The 21,115-nt window shown below is 36.8% G+C and overlaps 1 protein-coding gene across 2 annotated transcripts in view; it reads right to left on the bottom strand.

Annotated features, from left to right (window-relative positions):
• The window catches only part of LOC121419031 (WD repeat-containing protein 81-like), a 35,113-nt gene extending 14,317 nt beyond the window's left edge, over positions 1–20,796 (bottom strand). Inside the window, exons 1-16 of one of the 2 annotated variants that reach the window (XM_041613306.1) lie at positions 20,665–20,796; positions 18,096–18,271; positions 16,962–17,121; positions 15,632–16,837; positions 14,608–14,937; positions 12,861–13,030; positions 12,318–12,480; positions 11,956–12,134; positions 9,990–11,422; positions 9,020–9,162; positions 7,845–7,964; positions 6,935–7,163; positions 6,015–6,209; positions 4,369–4,483; positions 1,681–1,820; positions 80–127 (exon numbers count right to left, since the gene is read on the bottom strand). In XM_041613306.1, the coding sequence (XP_041469240.1) occupies positions 80–127; positions 1,681–1,820; positions 4,369–4,483; positions 6,015–6,209; positions 6,935–7,163; positions 7,845–7,964; positions 9,020–9,162; positions 9,990–11,422; positions 11,956–12,134; positions 12,318–12,480; positions 12,861–13,030; positions 14,608–14,937; positions 15,632–16,837; positions 16,962–17,121; positions 18,096–18,271; positions 20,665–20,763 (4,906 nt within the window). In that variant the 5' untranslated portion in view covers positions 20,764–20,796. Of the gene's footprint in view, positions 1–79; positions 128–1,680; positions 1,821–4,368; positions 4,484–6,014; positions 6,210–6,934; positions 7,164–7,844; positions 7,965–9,019; positions 9,163–9,989; positions 11,423–11,955; positions 12,135–12,317; positions 12,481–12,860; positions 13,031–14,607; positions 14,938–15,631; positions 16,838–16,961; positions 17,122–18,095; positions 18,272–18,371; positions 18,448–20,664 lie in introns of those variants that run through there. The other variant, XM_041613307.1, reaches the window with a different exon arrangement.
• Between the last annotated feature and the right edge of the window lie 319 nt (positions 20,797–21,115).

Below are 21,115 nucleotides of genomic sequence, written 5' to 3'. Positions count from 1 at the left end.
TTGGAGGACCAGTTTTGTAAATCAACTAACTGAAATTGAGCAATTGAAATTCATCAGAATCTCATTAATGATATCATACCTGGCAGTACAGATGATGGCCATGATCTCTCCTCACTCAAATATGATACTGCAAAACCAAATATATCAATGTACACTTACTGTCAATCACTAGTGAATACTCAAGGGGCCTGTTGCATAAAACTTTTTACCTGAGAAAACTCTGGTAAGAACTGAAAACTAAGGTTAGTCTGATTTCTGCCATTGAGTTTAACACAGGACAATCACTCTGGTAAAATCAACCTGAGTTTTCTCAGGTAAAAATTTTTATGCAACGGGCCCAAGGTGTGTTAGAATTGCATTCTCTCACAACCCTTATTAAAAATGAAATGTTCCATGTCCATTTCAATCTAGTTCAACATCCCCATTCTTCTTTGACCTCCTGCATGATATATTTTCTCTGAATATTCATTAAAAATATACTGTTTTTTTCAACACAATATTTGTGCTAAAAAGAACTTTGAACAAGAGTGTCGCTAAATAAGGCGAGCACATAATATGCCCGCCTGTAACGCGGAAAATGCAGTCATTGGTCAAGCAAGAAAAGTGGAAGGTGGCAACTTCACCTTTGACCTTCTGACCTCCAATTCAATAGAATTGCTGAGATCTATGCTAGTATCATACATACCAAATTATATGAGCCTAGGTTAAGTTCAACTAAAGTTATCGCGTTTACAAGGACTTCAGAAGGGTAAGATGAAAACATGTCAGTGTGACCTTGACCTTTGAACCTAAAAATCAATAGGCTTCCTGGGATCCATGCTAGTTTCATACACACCACATTATATGAGCCTAGGTTAAGTTAAATTGAAGTTATCGCATCTACAAGGACTGCAGAAGGTAAGATGAAAATATGTCACTGTGACCTTGACCTTTGAGCTCAAAATCAATAGGCTTCATGGGATCCATGCTAGTATCATACACACCAAATTATATGAGCCTAGGTTAAGTCAAAGTGAAGTTATAGCGTTTACAAGGGAAAATTCAGATGACGGACACCAAGCGTGATAGCATAATACGTCCCGCTTCTCTTTAAAATTACCTCCGGCCTATGATGAGTTTATGATAAAAAATTCATGAGAAAATGTAACCTAAGATTTTGAAGCTATTTTCTTTTTTTTAACCTGAATTCATCGAATCTCTTCAAAGTGTGAAGCTATGACATTATTTTGGTAATTCATGCAGTAATCTCAAAGACTATGCTTATTTATTTCATACTGATAATCATATTCATAGGAAATGTGACACAGTGAGCACTGCAAAGATCTTGTAATCAGTTGCAGGTAAGTTTCAGATTCTAAAATCAATCAATCTTTTAATACTCTCAATGACTAATATCTAGGGCTTCCTAGAGAAGAGTCTAAATGCAGGCATATTATTCTTCTATATTCTGTTATAGATTTTCCCTCATCAAGAGGACTGGCTAATTACCAGATACAGGGCTTTTCTATTATTTATTATTCATTTGCTAGTTCCAGTATTTTCCTATAAAAGCAGCTTAATGTACACTATGGGCAGTGACAACTCATTTTCAAGTGATTCTTGAAATTGATAAATATAGACTTATTTTATCATATATGATCTATAAAATACAAATATTTACATCTCCATCACATTACTTACCAGGACTATTGGCTGTACTTCCGTCGTCAGAGAAAGGGGATTGAATAGTCGGAGAAAGTTGGGTAGACATGGCCTTTTCATGCTTACTAGACAGAGCCCAGATCTGCTCGTGGTTTTCTAGTATATTCTCCATGTAAATACTACATGATTTGAAAGAAAATTCAAAAGCTTGAATTAATATTATTGTGAAACAGAAAATTATTTAAACATTCGGAAATAACGTGTCTACAAGTTTTCAGGATATGTTGTCTGTGACATAAAACTTATTTTAATGCAACCAGAAAAATAAGAGAAACAATCAATGGAGGTTTGAAATTACACGTTCATAAGTGAGGCAGATGAACGGATCTGTCTGTTAGTCAACAGAGTGGTATAGAAGCAGCAGGGGCTAGCTGTGGTGTGAACACCCCCTATAAGATCCCTTTCATAATTCTAATTACTTTTATTAAAGGAGAAATATATTGATTATGAATGTGGTCTTATTATATATCAATGGAAAGGTAATGATGTGGGGATCATCAGTGGGTCATTCAAAAATACCGAAAATAATACAAAAAAGGTGAAAATCGCCGATTAAAAAACGCTAAAATGCCCCTCCGAAATATGCCTCGCATCGGTCTCTGAATTGACTGGAATTTGATGACGTCACTGTCGGTACGAGAGGCGTGATTGGCTCTCCCACGTGAAGCTCCACTTGCATGCAAAACCTGTTGCGTGGGTACGTTTTCTCCACATACTGTCACTGAAATCTGAATACTTCTATCACGAAATGAAAGAAAACCCAGAATTTTATCTAGATTTGGATTTTCAAATTGATGATTTTAAAGATGAAGAGAATGATGATGAAGTGAACAACACAGTGAGGTAGTTGGAGGTAAATAATGGGGGAACAATGCCGATGATTATGATGAAAATTCAACTTGCCTGACGATCACAAGTAAAGTCATGTACATGCCTATTCGCTACCAACTCATGCAGCTGCTGCTACAAGTGGTAGCTATACGTACACCGCGCGGGCCCAATTTAATCCATGAAAATGAATAACCACATCCAGAGAGAGTCTATCATAAGAAGGAAAATAATGATATAACTGTACTTACAAACAAGTGAATAATCCGAATTAACCTGAAAGCAAATCAACTCAACGAATAGCAGCAGACGATATGCACCGACGATAAACTTCATGTGGCTGGGATAGATTGTCACTCGTTCTGTTAGATGTAATTTGTAACTCATTAATTTGACAAAATTACGAAACTCGGGGAATTATTTATATATATAAAAATATAGTAACATCTCTTATTATTTTTTGTATTACGATAAAACCTCTTTTGAAGGAAAACGTTGAGATAAACTAAAATTACTTTTAAATCCCCCCCCCCAACATGCGTAGCTTGTATGTCATTGCAAACAAACCATCGCAAACATGCACGTATTCCTTCCTTGCTGATTGAGAGCTGTGCAACACGTGCATAGATCTATTCTCGCAGTCTCAGCCAAGGCGAGCAAACAATACGGCATGTGTTGTTGTGATGGTTTGTTTACGATCACATAATGCTACGCATGATGGGATGATCTTTTACATCTAATTTTAATTTACCTCAACGTTTTCCTTCAAAACAGGTTTTATCGTAATTCAAAAAATGATAAGAGATGTTACTATATTTTTACATAGAATAATAATTCCCCGAGTTTCGTAATTTTGTCAAATTAATGAGATAAAAGTTACATCTAACAGAACGAGTGACAATCTATCCAGCCACATGAAGTTTATCGTCAGTGCATATGCCATATCGTCTGGTACTATTCGTTGAGTTGATTTGCCTTCAGGTTCGGATTATTCACTTGTTTGTAAGTACAGTTATATCATTTTCCTTCTTATGATAGACTGTCTGGATGTGGTTATTCATGTTCAGCATGAATTCAATTTGGCCCGCGCGGTGTAGCTAGCACTTCCAGCAGCATGAATGGGTAGCGAATCGGTATGTACATGACTTTACTTGTGTTGTGATTGTGTTGCAAGTTGAATTTTCATCATCATCATCATCGGCGTAATTCCCCAAATTTACCTCCAACTACGTCACTGTGTTGTTTCACTTCATCATCATTCTCTTCATCTCAAAATCATCAATTTGAAAATCCAAATTTAGATAAAATTCTGGGTTTTCTTTCGATCATTTTCGGGATCGAAGCATTCAGTGACAATGTGGAGAAAATGTACCCTTGCAACAGGTTTTGCATGCAAGTGGAGCTTCACGTGGGAGAGCCAATCACGCCTCTCGTACAGACAGTGACGTCATAAAAAAATCCCCAATTTCGCGGACGTAATTCTGCGTGTTTGAATCATTCAGAGAGAGAACTTTAAACTATCAATTAACTGAGTTTCATCCGTCTCCATGATAAATGATGTACACCATCGTGTTCTCCTTATTTTCTACTTTATTGTGATATATGATTCTCCAGTTTTACGATTTTCAATATATTTCTACTTTAATAAATTAATGACATTGGATAGACCTGCCTGTTAGCCAACTGAGTGGGATATAGGCAGCATGGGCTATCTATATTGTAAACATCCCCTGTATAAAGACACTGTCAAGTCTTCTAGTGACTTTCATTCGAATGGCAAAATTGCTCAGGAGGGCAATCTGAAATGACTTGTTCATAAATAAATGACATTGAACGAACCTGCCTGTGAGCCGACAGAGTGGAATGTAAGCGGCATGGGCTAGCTCTGGTGTGAACACCTCCTGCAAGACACCTCTCATGTCTTCTAATGATGTAGACTCATCACTCTGACCACCTACAAGACAGAAAAAAAAAATTTACATGTAATGAATGATAGTGATATAGAACAAAGTCAAATACACTTTATTATTTATTTCGGCAATGAAAAGTATAAGAAATTGGTACAGTGTAGTACAACACATAATAGACATAACAGAGTATAGATTGAGCACCCACTGGACTGCCAGGGTCAAATAAAGTTAACTGAAATACTGTAGTGCAATATATTGTGGAGTCATCAAAATCCAGACACTTGACACAAATTACATCTCATAGATAAATTTATATGACACCTGGGGGGCGTTTCATAAAGCTGTTCGTAAGTTAAGAGCGACTTTAAGAACGCCTGGTGATCCTTTCTTACGCGTAAACCATCGCCAATGAACATTTTGGTTGTATGTCATTTACCACAAGAAAGCATCACCAGTCGTTCTTAAAGTCGCTCTTAACTTATGAACAGCTTTATGAAACACCCGCCTGGGTAGATCCTTGGCATTTGATTGGTTGTTTGATATCGTTCATTCAGCCCATTTTGCAATGACGTCATCTACCATGAAATTTTGGATCCATTCATCGTGCAATTTTTTATCCATACGATTTTGTCCATTGCACACGGGGATTGTACGCGACATACAGAAGACCGAGCTCGCAACTGCATGATCATATTTTGCATCGAAACTGCTAAATTTTCGATGAAAAATAATCTAGTTTTTAAGTGTCATATAAACCACATAATGAATGTTCCTTCATTTGTGCAATGGACAGAATACTTCATTCGGTGAAAAATGAAATGAATGATCCATTCAACTCAGCTATGCCTCATTGAATGGATCATTTCATCTTTCACCTCATGAAGTATTCTGTCCATTGCACTCATATACATTCATTATTTGTATAATATATTTCTTCAATTGCTGTAAGAGTAATCTGGGTGCACCTAATAAATAGAAAAGAAAACTAAGCAAAGCAATGTAAGGTTGGTAGGAAAATGCATGCAAGTTGGTCATACCTTACATTATATCTGCATATATACAGTTGTGCTCAAAAGTGGGCAAACCCACAACAAAATGCAGTCCCTCATGATGCTGAGTGTTGAATGTAGACAACAACATCACAATGTTTGGCGAGCCCGTAGAAACACACTTTATCGAATTTAATATTCTATCACCTGACTTCACAGTTACGTATCTCAAACATGGCAGAACTGGAACACTTTAAATATGATCATTTTCTCATGGGTTTCACTAACATTTGAGCACCACTGTATGCAATTGTTTTTTATGGTTAAACTGTGCAAAACATTAAGTTTAGCACAGGCTATGGGTGTGGGCTAAAATAAATGGACAATGTTGTTTACAATGCACCTAAAAAATGTGTTTGCTGTAATTTATGGCGATCACCTAGGTGACAATAGCTGGATGTGATTTGATTGAGAGTCACAAGTATTACCTGTGGAAATGAATGTACAGGAAATAATATAAAGCATTCCATGATGAATTTCTATTCCAACTGACTTGTCTCAGTTGGGACATTTACAAGTAACTTACCAAAACTACTTGGTCTTGGTAACGACCCTGTGCTATGGGGAGTTGTGCTTAAGTCTGAGGTTGAATCGTTGGACTGTAATCTTGAGTGAGGGACCACTGGAGATCCATAGACCAATTGATTGGTCTCATCATCAACATCAATCACCAGGTACTTATCCTCACTGTCTGTGCTCAGGGCCAGACTGCTCTGACGTTCTAAAATGAATCAAAAGTACACAAAATGTTTATAGATTATCATGATTACGCTGTTCTTTTCATAGAGCAGTCAAAGCACTTGAAAGACGAATCTGACCTTATAAGGTCAAAATAGCTCGGTAATTCATCCAAGTAACAATTGCTTCATATAACAATTTCAGAGTGCCCACACATCAGTAAAAGGGCACTTGTGTCTGCTAATGGTACCAGCATCCAGCTCACATCTACTGAGCAATGAAAGGTGCAAGGATGTTTGAAACCACTGCAATGCTATAACCAAAGATTGTGAAATCACCGTTTTGGTGCTCTTTGTGATTTACTTACTTTGAGATTCCACTTCCACAAGAACAGTTGGAGATGTTTGAAAATAATAACAATATAGACAGTGATCTTACAGGACCTAGACACTATTTAGCAGACAAAAGTAATATTTTCACTGAATGTTCTGTCTACACTGAGAAATGATTCTTTTTTAAACATCCTACTCAAGTTGGATAAGTTTCCATCAGGATATATCTACACAATCAACAATTCATGAAAAATTAGAATTGTTCACAAACATAAAATTGCAGTTTTTATCATTGAATTTCTTTGATGACTGAAACCAGAGAAAACTGAAAATTGAAGAAAAAAAATGGAATTCATAAAACTGAATTTGAAAAATTGGGACAATAGGCATTTGAAATTGGAAATTTTAAATGAAAAAAACAAATGTGGGTAAATACCAAGGTTCCTGAATGTTGAGGCACCCAGTTTGAAGCAAAGGAAGAATCGCTTGAGAATATCCTTCATGTGGTCTCTGGTCATCTCCCGACCAATACGCAGAGCGATGGCATTGAGAATGTCAACCAGCTTGAAGCAGATGACCGCCCTCGCTTGACTGCCACTGGGGAAGCTGATGCTGGTACAGGACATGATGTCCAGGAGAGGATGAAGGAACTTCCCAAAGAGGTACTAGCATGAGAAGATTGGAAGAGAACATTTAAGGCCCTAAGTCTTGTTTTGATAAGACCAAAATGATTACACATAGCTAGATACTGTAAGACAAAATGAATTGAATGCAAAGATTTAATGAGAATGACCAGAAAACTTTCATTATGTTAAAATAGAAAATTTACAGGATCTGATTAAGCGCAAGGAACGGCAATTTTTTTTTAGATGAAATGGCCCCTGGGGGGCATTTTACTCCAATGCTAGATCTCCAGAGAAAATTCAGAGTTGCCGGGTGAATTTCCTCCTGTGAGAGTTATCCATCAATCAATTTTGTTACTTAAAAGGTAAGTTATCCAAATGGATTACAGCATAACATTTTAAGGAGCAGTTTGTTGTTTAATGTATGATGAATGTTTTGAGAACATGCAGAAACTACTAAACAATCAGATTTTGATCACAACTTTCTGGGAGAGGTTGTATGACCTATAGTAATGGGTAAGTGCCAATACACACATGAAATTACTCATGTCTTTTCAATCATGAATACTCATAAGTAGCGCATGTCCCCTATGCACGACCTGCGGCCATATGTTATATACTGCACTCCACTAGGAATTTAAAGGCATTCTAAGTTATATTTAAATATTTGCGAGCAAACAAAAAAAAAGGAACTGAAGTTATTAATAGCATCATGATCCTTACCTGTAATTTCTGCATGAGGCTAGAGTCTGTAAGGTACGGCAGGACATGTCTGAGAAGGACTACAGAACAAATAAGTCGACCTTCCAGCTTGGCACTGACTTTCCTCTGAACTCTGCGGACCTGTCGCATGAGAATTCAACAATTCCTTCTCATTTCATCGCAACTTTTTTTTTAAATCCAGGAACAAAATACTAAGCAGACGGTGAATGTGTTGGCAACAATCACACGATAACAGTGTGGTCTAACCTATCACACTCAATATAATTTGTGCTCATTAAAGGTCAAGTCCACCTCAGAAAAATTTTGATTCTAATCAATAGAGAAAAAAAGGACAAACATAATGCTGAAATTCCATCAAAATCGGACATAAAATAGGAAAGTTATGACATTTTAAAGTTTCGCTTATTTTTCAAAAAATAGTTTTGTGCACAATTTAGTCACATGCTAATGAGAGACTCACTATTTCTTTTGTTTTTTATTGTTTGAATTAGACAATATTTCAATTTTTACAGATTTGACAATAACGACCAACTTTACTGACCCATAAAATGTTAAGCAATGGTAATTCCAGTTTTTTTGGGAAATAAACTTTGTTTTACAGGACAATGAGAAGAAAATTAGATTTTTCATATTTCGTGTAATAAAATACAAAAGAAATAGTGAATGATGTCATCAGTTCCCTCATTTGCATACCGACCAAGATGTGCATATAAGTATCTTGTGAAATTTGTTTACATCCGATTTTGATGAAATTTTCAGTATTATTCTTGTTGGATTTTTCTCTTTTCATTCAAATCAACTTTTTGTTGGGTTGGACTTGTCCTTTAACTGATGGACAATAGAAACGGAACAAAATTACTATTCTACAACTAAGTCCCAGATCTTATTGAATAATTTTTTATAATCAGTTGAGCATAGACATATGAGATTAAGAGTTGACTCTTCACAAATTGATTACATGAACCTGCCTACAAAGCTCACTTGCCAAGAAATGCCACTTTGGTTTTGAACTGGGAACCACTTCATCAAGAGTTTTGTCAGTGATATTCAAAAGTAAACTTGCTATTGGCCAATCAAATGTAAGGATTTTTTAGTAGCTTATATCAGTCGGTGACAAAATGCATCATGAAACACTCCCCTGATCTGTAGAATCAGGCCTCCCTGATTGGACTCACTGTTTCTTTGATGAAAGGTAGATACTGCTGGAAGATGAATTGGTCTCCATAAAGGACAGCAATATCTGTGAGGCACTTGAGAACAGGTTTGGCATTGATGTCACCGGCAACTGATTTCTTTCCAATACAGACACTGGAGGTATCTAGATTAAAAGAAGGTTAGAATGGTTAAGGATTGAAGACTGATGGCTACCATACCAGAGGGGTGAGTGTATTTTTGTATATAGCATTAAAGGTGACTAGGCTTTTCAGAATTTTTAAAGTTTTTTAGAATTATGGCATGAAGTCTGAGAGGGTTCTATACAATTATGTCTAAAATTTCAAACTCACAAGCTGTAAAAAAAAAATCATAAAAATGCTGTTATCTCTGTGTCTTTTAGAATGATAGCAGGCATACAATGTCACATGGGCCAATATAACCCCTCCCCCACCAAGGCACCATCCTATCCTTTTAAAAAATTGCTTCAATTCGTAGACAATAGTTTGTATAAAATACATCATCACAATGGTCAGATCATGCTTGAAAGATGCAAGATTTTTCAAAACCTTAAACTGAGATCAAATTATAGGAGTCAATAATTAGATTTTAAATGAAAGGATGAAAAACAAAAAGTTGAGTTTGAGATTCACAAGAATACATCATATAAAACAACACAACTGAGAAAAAAAGCATGTCTCATAATATATTACAATTTACATTTGAGCTTATGAAATGGTAGGAATTCTGAAGCTTAAATTAGTAGTATGTCACTGACTAATGATGATAAGTTTTATGAAACATGGACCAATACAGTAACAATCAATACCTATAGACAGAGATGCAGCAATATGTTGTAGTAACTTTTTCAAAGATTTGTACAGGTTGAATTTTTTAAATAAATGTTTAGATAATTACTGTGATTTAATTTCTCTCTATACTCTTCAATTACAGACAGAAACATAAAAAAAGGAATAACTGTTCAGGTCTCACCTATTTCATTTGAATCTACATCATCATGCATGTAGCAGTAGACCAGTTGCTCTGGCGTCATGTAGCACCCCGATAGAGACTCTAAAAGCTTTGGAGTAATGAAGCGAACTGTCAATGTTGGTCCTATACGGTGAGCTAGCCACATGATGCTCTCACTTGCAACATCACTTAGGCTCTTTCCAATTAGGGTGTTGATTTGATATAGTTTAGAGGACAACTGCTTCTTGTAGGTCCTCCTGTACTGGTCTGTGACTTTGGTCTGACTTGTAAAGAGAAGGTCCTGTTCTTTGGTTTGTGAATGGATACTGGGGGATGGGGATGAGGTAGATTTGCGTGAAGACACATCCTTTGAAGGAATTCTCTCGGTGGTGGGCGAGCCTTCACCAGGCTCTTCTGATAATGAAGGTACATTCCCTGAGCTGATGGATGAGGTATCTGGCTCTTTCCCTAGTGAGATGGTTTCACTGCCTTCACTGTCCAAAGGAGATGCCTGCTCACTTAAAGAGCTTCCATCATCTCCATTTTGAGACACCGGAACATCATCATCCTCCAGATTCTCCTTAACCTGGTCAACATCCTCCAACTCAATCTGCAACTTATCATTCATTCCTTGTTCGATAGTCCTCTCTTCACTGACATCATCGCCAACTTCATCACCATCCTCAATTCCAAACAGTTCTTCATCAACAGACATGCCCTCTGTTCCATCAAGGAATGTCTCAGCCTCTTCTGCAGTATTACTGGCCCCTGACGCCATTGTGGCAATGCAACTAGTTTGCTCGCTAGCACCATGCATGAACATGGGGCACTGCTTCAGCCCATTTGCTGCTTCTGTGACATAATTCACCAAGGTGTTCAAGAATGGTTTGAGACCCAAGGACATGATCACCTGAGAGAGAAAAGAATGCTGGAACAGCAGGAGGTAGTCTGGTGAAGTAAAATCAGAATCGAGGAGATGACCCAATGGAGCAAGCAGCTCGTCCGTTGCTACCTTTGGACCAAGGTGTGCCGTGTACTTGCTGAACAAGGACAATGCTGCATATACAGCAGTGCTGCCTTCCTCAAAGAGACTCCTGATATATGGTAGCAGGATATCCCTTCCTTCCTCTGTGATGCCTTTGGTGCACTTGGGTAACCATTGCCTGGCTAGATGGACCATGTTCATGGCCTGATGGTCAGTGAGGTCCATCTGATGAATTTCCTGGTCATCCACCTGGAACCGCTGTAGATGAAGCTCAGAGAGAAACTGATGCAAGGACTGGAAGTACTGAGGAAATGGAATGAGACCCGAGTGATGTTGAAGCAGAAGGCTGGGGCTTAGTGGTGGCAGGCCATTTTGACCACTTTCAAAGTATGCAGACTGCTCCCAAGGCAAGCTTTCACCCAACGTCTTGTCCATTCTTAGCAAGATATGCACTATCTCTCTGAGTGGCCTGTATGAGAAAGAAAAAATATATATAATGGAAAAATGTACTTCCATTTAAAAATAACACAAGCATTAAAATGTAAACTACAGACATATAGAATGAGCTACACACAAGTATATCTTAATTAAAATTTATCTGTATTGATAAATTTCATCAGTTTTCCCCTCTAAAAATGATCCTATCCAAATTCAAGAATATGAATATAAACAAGTGGAACACTTTCCTTCAGTTATGATTTTGATGTTGTTTACCCCAACATGGTCTAAAGTCATTGACCCCCAAAATGACTTTTGACCTTGGTTATGTGACATCAAACTCTGGCAGGATGTTCAGTAATACTTGATAACCATTTTGTTCAAAGTTTCATGAACTAGGCCCATATACTTTCCAAGTTATGATGACATTTCAAAAACTTAACCTTTGTTTAAGATTTGATGTTGACACCGCCGCCGCAGCTGTAAGAAAAGCAGCGCCTATAGTCTCGCCCTGCTATGCAAGCGGGACAAAAACTATATTTCACACTAGATTCATTGATATACCTTGGTAATTCCTGGTATTCTGCTGCCACAACCCTCTGCAAATGTCTCCACCTTGATTCCAAGTCTGACCCGATTTGGCGGAACCTTAGTTTTGGGGCAAGGCCTAACTCGGCGACAATGCAGCCTATTGCTACCATATCCCTAGCAACAAGCTGCTGCCAAAGAACTTGAGTTTCTTCCTGTTTGGATTGGAGAACAAATGAAAAGGCACTTAATTGAGGCTTGAAATATTAGTGGAACACAAGGTATTAAACTCTGTATTTTTTCACTCCCTCGGGTATACAGCCAAGATAATCGGGTACATAACACTATTTCTCCAAGTAAATCAACTACTAGTATTTCAAAAGATATACAGGACTTACCACTTTGTGAGTCACAGGTAGATCATAGCTTGACTTGGAAGTGAATGAGTAGAGTGATTCCAATTGATTGAGAGCAGAGAGTGGGTCGTATTCCTCAGGAAGGACAATGGTAGCAAGCTCTGGTCTGATCAGCCGCGAGTCAAGAGGCATGTCAGACTTGGGTCTGTAAAATAAGTGTTAACGTGGCATTGAAATTCATTGCAAGCTCTTCATATCCAGTAGTTTATGAAGTGAGCAAATCAATGAGACATGAGTGTCACATTTATCTCTTCCTCAATAACAATATTCCTTTGTTCTTTTTCATTTTCTTCTTTTCTACTCTCTTATCCCCCTTTGTCATTATATAAATTGACACTGACATAAATCATTGTCTAAAACTATACCCAACTATACTAGAAACGTGTATATCTACAATGGCTCAAATACACACCTATGTAGCATATAATGATAGAAATTACAAATTTAAATCTCTGAATGGGAACAAAATTGATATGAAATGAATTCAAGGTCTTATTTTACTGTGACCTTTTTCAAGGAAATCACCTGAAAAAGGGCAGTTTCCTGATTGGATTTTTGCTAAGCTGTGAATCCTCTACTGCTGAGTAAGAACCAGCCACATTCTGTGCCTCTGTGTTGAAAGACTGTGATCTGGCTCGTATTGCAGTTGCATCAGACTCCTGGAGATCACTACTCTTTTCACTTTCAGCAGAGATCTAGAAAGAATAAATTTAGCAATATGTCAGACAGTTCATGCAATCAATACAGGCTTCCGTGATAGAAAATATTAGTTTGATTTTCAATAGGACCTCATCAAGAGTATTTATGGTCAGAATTGTCAAAATTCAATTTGTTATATTTTCTGGAAGAGAGCACTATTTTTTCTATGGATTTAAAAAAATTGAATGTCCTAATAAATCCTAAAATGCTAGTTTTGAAATTTTTTATCAATTCCATTTTGGGAATTTTATTGTAGATGTAGTGTTACTTATTTTTTTGTAGGTTGTAATAATTAAATAAGATTGACTGGCTTTCAGAGAAATGCCATATATATATCCTGAACTAGTCTCATATTGCCTGAGTCTTGATGAGGGCAATTTGGTTCTACTGAAGGAAATATTATTTGGTATCTCGCGGAAATGAAAGCCAGCCTACAGCTATATGAAGTGTAATTCAAGATATTATTTGTAGCTATTCCTGTTTATTTACCTGTTGGTACATCTGATTTCAAATTCAGGTTATTAGTGAACTTGGGAAGTAAATGTGAAGTGTATACAGGTTTGCATCATGCACCTAATGTGTACACAAGACTTTGCCCTTGGGAAGAAAAATATTATGGACAAATAATTTACTACATAGGCGCAATAGGAAAATGACAATTTCCCAGAGGAGGGGTGTATGAATATTATGGTCCCTAGTAACACAGCTGAACCCTGGCTGGGCCATTTTGATGTATTTTGTGTTGAGTTAATCAATTAGCCAGACAAAATACATGTTTATATCTTGTCTCCAAACTGCCTCATAGGTAATAATAAGTTATATTTTTTGTGCAGACCTACATGTAGATAATTATTTCACTTTGACCTCACCACTCATGAATAGGGCAAGTTCTTGCATTGATTCTTCAATCAAATAACAATAAACAGGATGTGAGTAAGTGGTATGCCTTCTTCTTCTATGAAATTTCTAATGAGTTTCAATCCTCTTTTTGTTCACCTTTGCCTAACAGTGGGGGGGATCAAGTATGCTTCTATAGACTTATAAACTTTAATCCCACCTCTCTTAAAAACATTTTATGCAACCTTGTATTTGAAAGATTTGAAAATTGTTTTTTGTTAGTGGGTTAGGAAATAAGTTGCATATAATTTTTTTCAAGTTTCAGAAGGGATATATACTGAAAATTTAATTTCTGATGACCTTTTGTGGATTTTGTGACGGCTGCTCACATATCATTTTGACTAAGAGCATGAGATAAGATAATAGAGCTGCAAACTTTGCACAACCACAAAAAAAAGAGTCATATAATGGAAAAAAGAAAGAAGCATGGTAACCATGGTAACAGAATTACCAGAAAATTGAGCCACTTTCACAAAACAATTTGCCTCATAAAAAAAATATGCCATACACTTAAAAGTATATTTATGATCATATCATTCCTGCTTGTATGCTTCATCCAATCCAAGGCTTTGAGTATTAATGACCATCAATCTAATTGCTTTTACTGTAAATGTGAAGTAAGATGACCTATTTTTCTCATGTGTCACTGCCCTTCAACAACTACAAAAATTCTTACTGTGAGATTATCCTTGGTGTTAGGAGAGAGAGTGTCCATTGTATCCTGATCAGAGATAACCTTGCTATCGCTTCCTTCACTTCCTACAGACACATCCTGATCTGTCCTTGAAGCACTTTCCTCCTGGATGGTTACACTGATGGATGATCCTGCATCTATCTGAGACCTCTCGATGTCCGGTCCCTCTAGGGACATGTAGGGGGATGGAGAGAAGCGTTTGGGATGGGGCACGTTGAAGAGCTGCACCACCCCGTTGTTTGCTGGCAGCGTGTGTTGGTCAACCACACATAGTACCACGTTCTTAGCTCTTACTGCCGCTGTACCGGACAACTGGAAATATTGGAGAAAATATTAGTCAGTATATTTTGCTTAAAAAAAACACCTAAACTTGAATTCAAAACATTTTACATGATCTGAAGTGACCATGACAATCCACACTGCCCAAATTTCTCTGAAGATACATGTAAAGGGCTAGACAAATGGTTGTGGTAATGCATCTGCATGGTGTTCCACAAAGCTATTCATAAGATAAAAAAAAAGATTTGCTACATTCTTCTAAAAAAATACGAGATTTTATTCTTTCATTATTATTACAGCTCCAAAGCTGAATGTGTACTTAGTCCAATATCTTCTTCTGCAAGTTAGAGGACATTTGTTGTTGAATGTCAATATAGATTGTACTTTCTATCAGCCCTCACAATGAGCCCTCATCAGGGCAAGGCATTTTTACTTTTATTTTTTTATCGCCATAGAACCACTGCCAGTAATTGGGGAATTTCAAGGGCAGCAAGGAATGTACAGTGGACAGTGGTCACCCAAGACAAGTCTTGATGCCTTGGGCTGTTACAAGGGCAGATTTCAATCATATTAAAACTTCACATGAACCTGTGCATTCTCATTTCTCCCAACATGGATGACATCTTATATAAAGAATTCTTTTGATATGAAATGATTCTTTACAACTGGCACTTCATTCATTCTGATAAGAAAGTGAAAACAAGCTTAGTCTACAGTGATACGTTACCTTGCATCCAAAGGTAAGATCAATCCATCGATGAAGCCTCTCTGAGACATATGGACTTTCCAACACAGCTCTATGCTTCTGTACAAAGTCTTCTGGACCATTGCACCAGGTGGGCACCTCCAGATCAGGCAGATCATTGTGAATGGACTTAAAAATGGAAGCATCAGAGAAGAACTCTGGGATACATTCATCAGGTGTCCATCCTTGGAGCCGCTGCATGCTGGCTGGATACTCATTGGGCACCCATACTGATCGCACATGGGTCTGGAGCAGAGTCTTTGGTGTGCAACGTGCCTTGTAGATGTAGTATGTGATTTCAGACAGGACATCAGAGATGTGGTGAGGGACCTGACCAGCAAGATTGCTCCCGTGCTCTTCATTCAAGGCCTGCATTTGTAATGCAGACTCATAGGTAAAGTCTAACTGATTGTCTCCTTTGTTGAGTCTGTACTTGGATTTGGAGAAATCCCTGTAGCTGCCATTGGGTTGGGTGAAATCCATGACCCAGGGCATGATCGGATGATGGTTGGGGTTGCCCATTTGACGATTGGCAAGACGATTAAGGATCATAAGATATTCATAGTTAGTGAGCTGCCCCATGGCCCATTTCTGCATAATTTCTGGTAATGCATCCATCTTAGGAACACACTTGAAACCACCACCTATTGCACATGGTTGATTCATAAGACTATCTGTTTTGTCACTTTGCACTTTAGTTTCATTCACTATTGCACCACGTTGACCTTCGGGCAAGGTTCTTTGAGTTCTTTGATTGCTCCCTACGAAGCTCAAGACATCATTCCAATTTGGTCCACGGAATTGCACCCAGAGTTTTTCATCAATGGTAAAATCAGACAGCGATACATTCCCACATGACATGCCTCTTTGGTGACAATGGCTCACAGCATGCAGCATTTGAAAGATGACAAATAGAACCTTACCATGAGAACCAGAGAGGGATGCAGGACTGAACATGGTCACATCTTGGACTGTGTGCTCGTGGTGAGGCTGAAGAAGGTACAAATAGTCTTTGGTGACAATGCAGCAGAACAAAGACACCATGTTGGAATGTTCTATGGCTTGAGACTGTGCAGTATTGGAATATTTTCCAGCTGTCTTAGAAGCTGAATCTGACATGTCATTGATGGAAATGATTGGACATCCATACAACTGCTGGATCAAATCAATCACTGTTGTAGAATCAATCTGTAAATTCAAAGAAAATGAATACAATTAATTCACTACATTTCTCTCATCACATGAACTCCATCTCCCCAACTGAGAGATGATTGATATAATTATGATGAAAACTAAACTTGTCTCATATTACCTGTTCTGATAATGAATGATGATATCGATTAAGCGTAGAAGATGTGTTGTGATAAGCTTCTTCCCACTCAGTTTGATAGATCTGTTTAGCCACTCTCCCCATGAATTCCATGAAACTGTTTTCATCACCCATTTTCATGTCTTTCTTGATCGGTGGTAGACTAGGAAGAAAAAAAAATCACATTAAAAACAAAACTGGATCAATTTATATAAAATGAAATAACATGAATTCATTTCCTATTTACTTTTGTGATTTCTTTGTAAGTCATTACTGTATTGACATTTACATGTATGGCACTTTGTTTGTTCAAAATATGTGGATATGTTTCACAATGGGCCATCCCTATCAAAAGCATGTTGTTCTTATTAGGCCTTTAAAAAAGTGTTATGTTTCCCTCATTCGACCAACCGTAAAATGCAATTAAAAAAAAACAGGGACACTTTTATTTTTAGCAGAGTGAGTGAGAAAGTGTCAGATAGGTTGAAAACTTGCTCAAATTTGTATTCAATGGCTTTTAAAAAGCACTTTAATGTGTTTCAACATGTTTGACTGCATTAACCAATCATCCCATGAGTGGTTTTATTTGTGGAGTACAGCAGCAAAGGACAGACTGACCCAACATTCCAATTTTGGGCTTATGAGGGCAACACAATATCTTTTTATTAGGCCTTATTGCCACAACGCGTTGTATTTTAATAACATTGTGGAGATAAATGAAATGATGATATTGGTTCCTACTAGATTGTGATTTTTTAGTTAATTATGCAAATACCCTTCTTCATGTATCAAGGTAACATGATTGAGACCAAGAAAATTTTGAATCATGTTAATGAAACAAATTTATGATACCTGACCCTGCAAGTAAACAAAATAATGAGCTACAGAACTACTATTTTTTAATACAAGGACATTTTAATGTTTTAAAATTTGGTCGGTACAAGCATGGACTTGGTGATTTTTAGATGTATTATTTGCTTGTATCTTGCCCTTTGTGCTTTTACAAAGGCTGTTTTATCAACTAGGAAATAAACTTCAATACCTCATCAATGCCAGTCTAGTTTGGCCTTCATTCAGAAGGATCAAATGTGATTCTCATTTTAAATTTAAATGGATTAAAAAAGCAAATTCACTAACCTTAAGGCCCCATTGGTGGGCTTTGTGATCCTGCAAACTGTTATCTTCTGCCATGGTTTTACAGCCTTGGAAAATATGACACTTCTACTGGTTGATGACCATTTTGGGATGCTAGCATCTGAGGACGATGGAATGCTACCAGTTTTCTGAATGTGCCGTACCCATTTTTCATGGACCTATAAAATAATCAAATTAAAATGACACAAATGGCACTTATTGATCCAGATGATGATTTTTTTTTTAAGAGACAGACATATACATACACACATAAATTACCATAGCCTGGTGAATAGATAGACAGGGTGATTTAGGGGCAAGGAATGTAACAATGATGACATCCAAAATGGACCCAAAATGCAAGAAAAAAAAGCAAACATAGATGCTGTACAGTTGTACTGTATGCACCTACAATCTAATTAGCATAAAATGCTTTTGAGTTGAAAACGCAGCCCACTAGCATACTATCACCTATTCATGCCAGCCGAAAAAAGGCTGACATAAATAGATAATAAACAAGGCCAGCATAAAGGTTAGCTGGGGTTATGATGTGTTGTAGAATCTTGTGTTGTACATGTTAATTGTTATGTTGATGTGGTCACATCATCATGTAATGACATCATCATAATCACAGGACTAGTCACATGTTGTTATATGTGTTTCTTCACACTGGCCTTGCTTGCTCACTGCCTCCAGCTGATGAACAAGCAATGTCTTTCTTATATACCTAAGTACATGATAAGCAATCTTTTTGATAGTTAGTGAAGAAACCATCACACCATGGTTGAATCTCATGCATAAACATGTTGTCTGACAATAGACTTTATTGCTTTCATCCAATAGGCAGAGAAGAGACCTGTGAGAATCTTATCGTGCATTAACTAATACAAATTAGGAATTCATTGCATAATTTGAATATATTTTTTCAATCCACAATGAACAGTCCACAAAGGTGTATTCATATCTTAACCTACAATGGCTAAGATGCAGCAAGCTACTGTCTGGTTCATTGAATTTCAATGGATTTGTCTACCTAAAAGCAGTCAAAACAAATGCCAAATAATCAAATATGTGCATCACCTGTTGAATTTGTCTAGTAATAATGGTACTCTAAACCTCAATGAATGCATGATTCATGATTACTGCTAGGTCAGACAATGAATCACCTGTAAGCTAGATAATTTCACATGTCATGCATACCAAGACAAAAATGGATGCATTGTTTATGGCTGTTGCTAGGTCAGATGAGGTTTGGTGAATGATTTTTATAGATTCATTCATATATTAAAATACTAGGTTCATTGACCTTTAGACCATGATCATGTGACCTGAAACTTGGGCAATCTGATCAGTGGTACTTGATTGCAGTTGTGTCCAAGTGTCATGAAACAAGTCCATTTACTTTATTAAAGTTATAATGGCTCATCAAAAACCTGGTTTAAGATTCCAATGCTGACGATGCCAGTTGCAATAACTTTTATTTAAAAAATATATATTAATAAATAATGAAAATAAAAAACACATAAATACATAAGAAATTCTAAAAACAAGGAAATACATAAGAAAATTTTGACTTTGGAATTTTTCTTTGTGAAACCTATAAGATTACAAAAATGACATCTGAAAAAAAATCAAAATTGTGATATTGGGTATTGAACATGCAAATGTTTTCAAAAATATATTTGTATATTTCATTCATAATAAAAACAATAATTATTTCAGATTTTTTAATACCGGCTTGCAGTTTAGGTTGCAAAGAATGTGCAAGCCAAATTTCAGTGTGATCACACAACCTGCAGCTGAGATCAGAGGGGGACAGGATGCACCCCCATCCCACATCCTCAATACATCTCGAATAGCACAGTCCTTTATACCTGTCACATTTCCCCTATGTCGCCATACGATGAGTTGAAAATAGCAGTTTTAACAGTTTTTGTACCAGGTACATATAGGTGGTTTGAATAAAAATGAATAAAATAACTGTTTTTTTACTCATAATACAGCCGAAATAGGGGGAAAATGACTATAGTTATAAAGACAAGACGAGCTACTTTTTATAACACACAGTAAATGAGAGACCACACATATATTTGGTCGGTTCTTTCCACCTTTATGTATCTGAATATTCTTTTTTTAGATAATTTTTGAAATATTTTAACTTATTAGGTCCACCTACAGTGACAATGTGACTGTTTGCAAGCCAAAGACAAAGGAACATTGTTAACATGTAATTTGAAGAAAATTCTCTACCGTAAGTCAGGCTGGGATATGTGATGAACCAAAATTAATTTGTTGTCTAAAATGATTCTGCATTTATCGCAAGAATGGTATTCAATGACTATAATTACCTCTGTCACTTTTAAACTTTGACCCCTAAATCAAATTAGATCATTGTCACTCATATTACCTGTATACATACTTGGAATGAAGTTAATCTGTAAAATAATAGAGCACAAACAGGATGGAAAGCAAAGTGCTTCCAACAACACATACATGTGTACATGTACGGTGGGCAAAGGCATGAAAAAGCTAGATTCAATCAAGGTAATATTCAAAATGAAAAAGAATTTACCACAACTGCAAAAGTATTTGGATCCAGATTCTGCTGGACCTGGAATGGATCCAGGTTTAAGTCCTGAGACAGTTTGTTGACTCCTTCCTCTTCTCCCATGATTGAGTAGAATCTTTTGAAAAGATAGGAATAAGAAAGAAAGAGAGAAATGTCACTTAAGAGTGAAAAATCAGGCACCAAACTAAAATTCTGTGCCACTTCTGATTTAATGGTAGCTTGGCGTAAAAATGAATTTCACCACTATTTTTTTCCTTATGAAATAAAAATGCTTTAAGAATCACAATGGGTCCATGTAATTATCATGGTCTATATGCCTTGCTCAAAAACTAAAATGGATTCTATTAAAAAAATCAAAGTTTTTTGGGCAACATTGTTTTACTTTCCATCCGCACATGGCTTCACAAATATACACTGAAAATTTACAATTTTTTAGTGCTCTGCCTTCGATCTT

This window comes from Lytechinus variegatus, chromosome 7, assembly GCF_018143015.1.
Source record: "Lytechinus variegatus isolate NC3 chromosome 7, Lvar_3.0, whole genome shotgun sequence".
Lineage (NCBI taxonomy): Eukaryota > Metazoa > Echinodermata > Echinoidea > Temnopleuroida > Toxopneustidae > Lytechinus > Lytechinus variegatus.
Note: the sequence above shows the minus strand (reverse complement) of the source record. Positions and strands in the feature narration are given on the sequence as shown.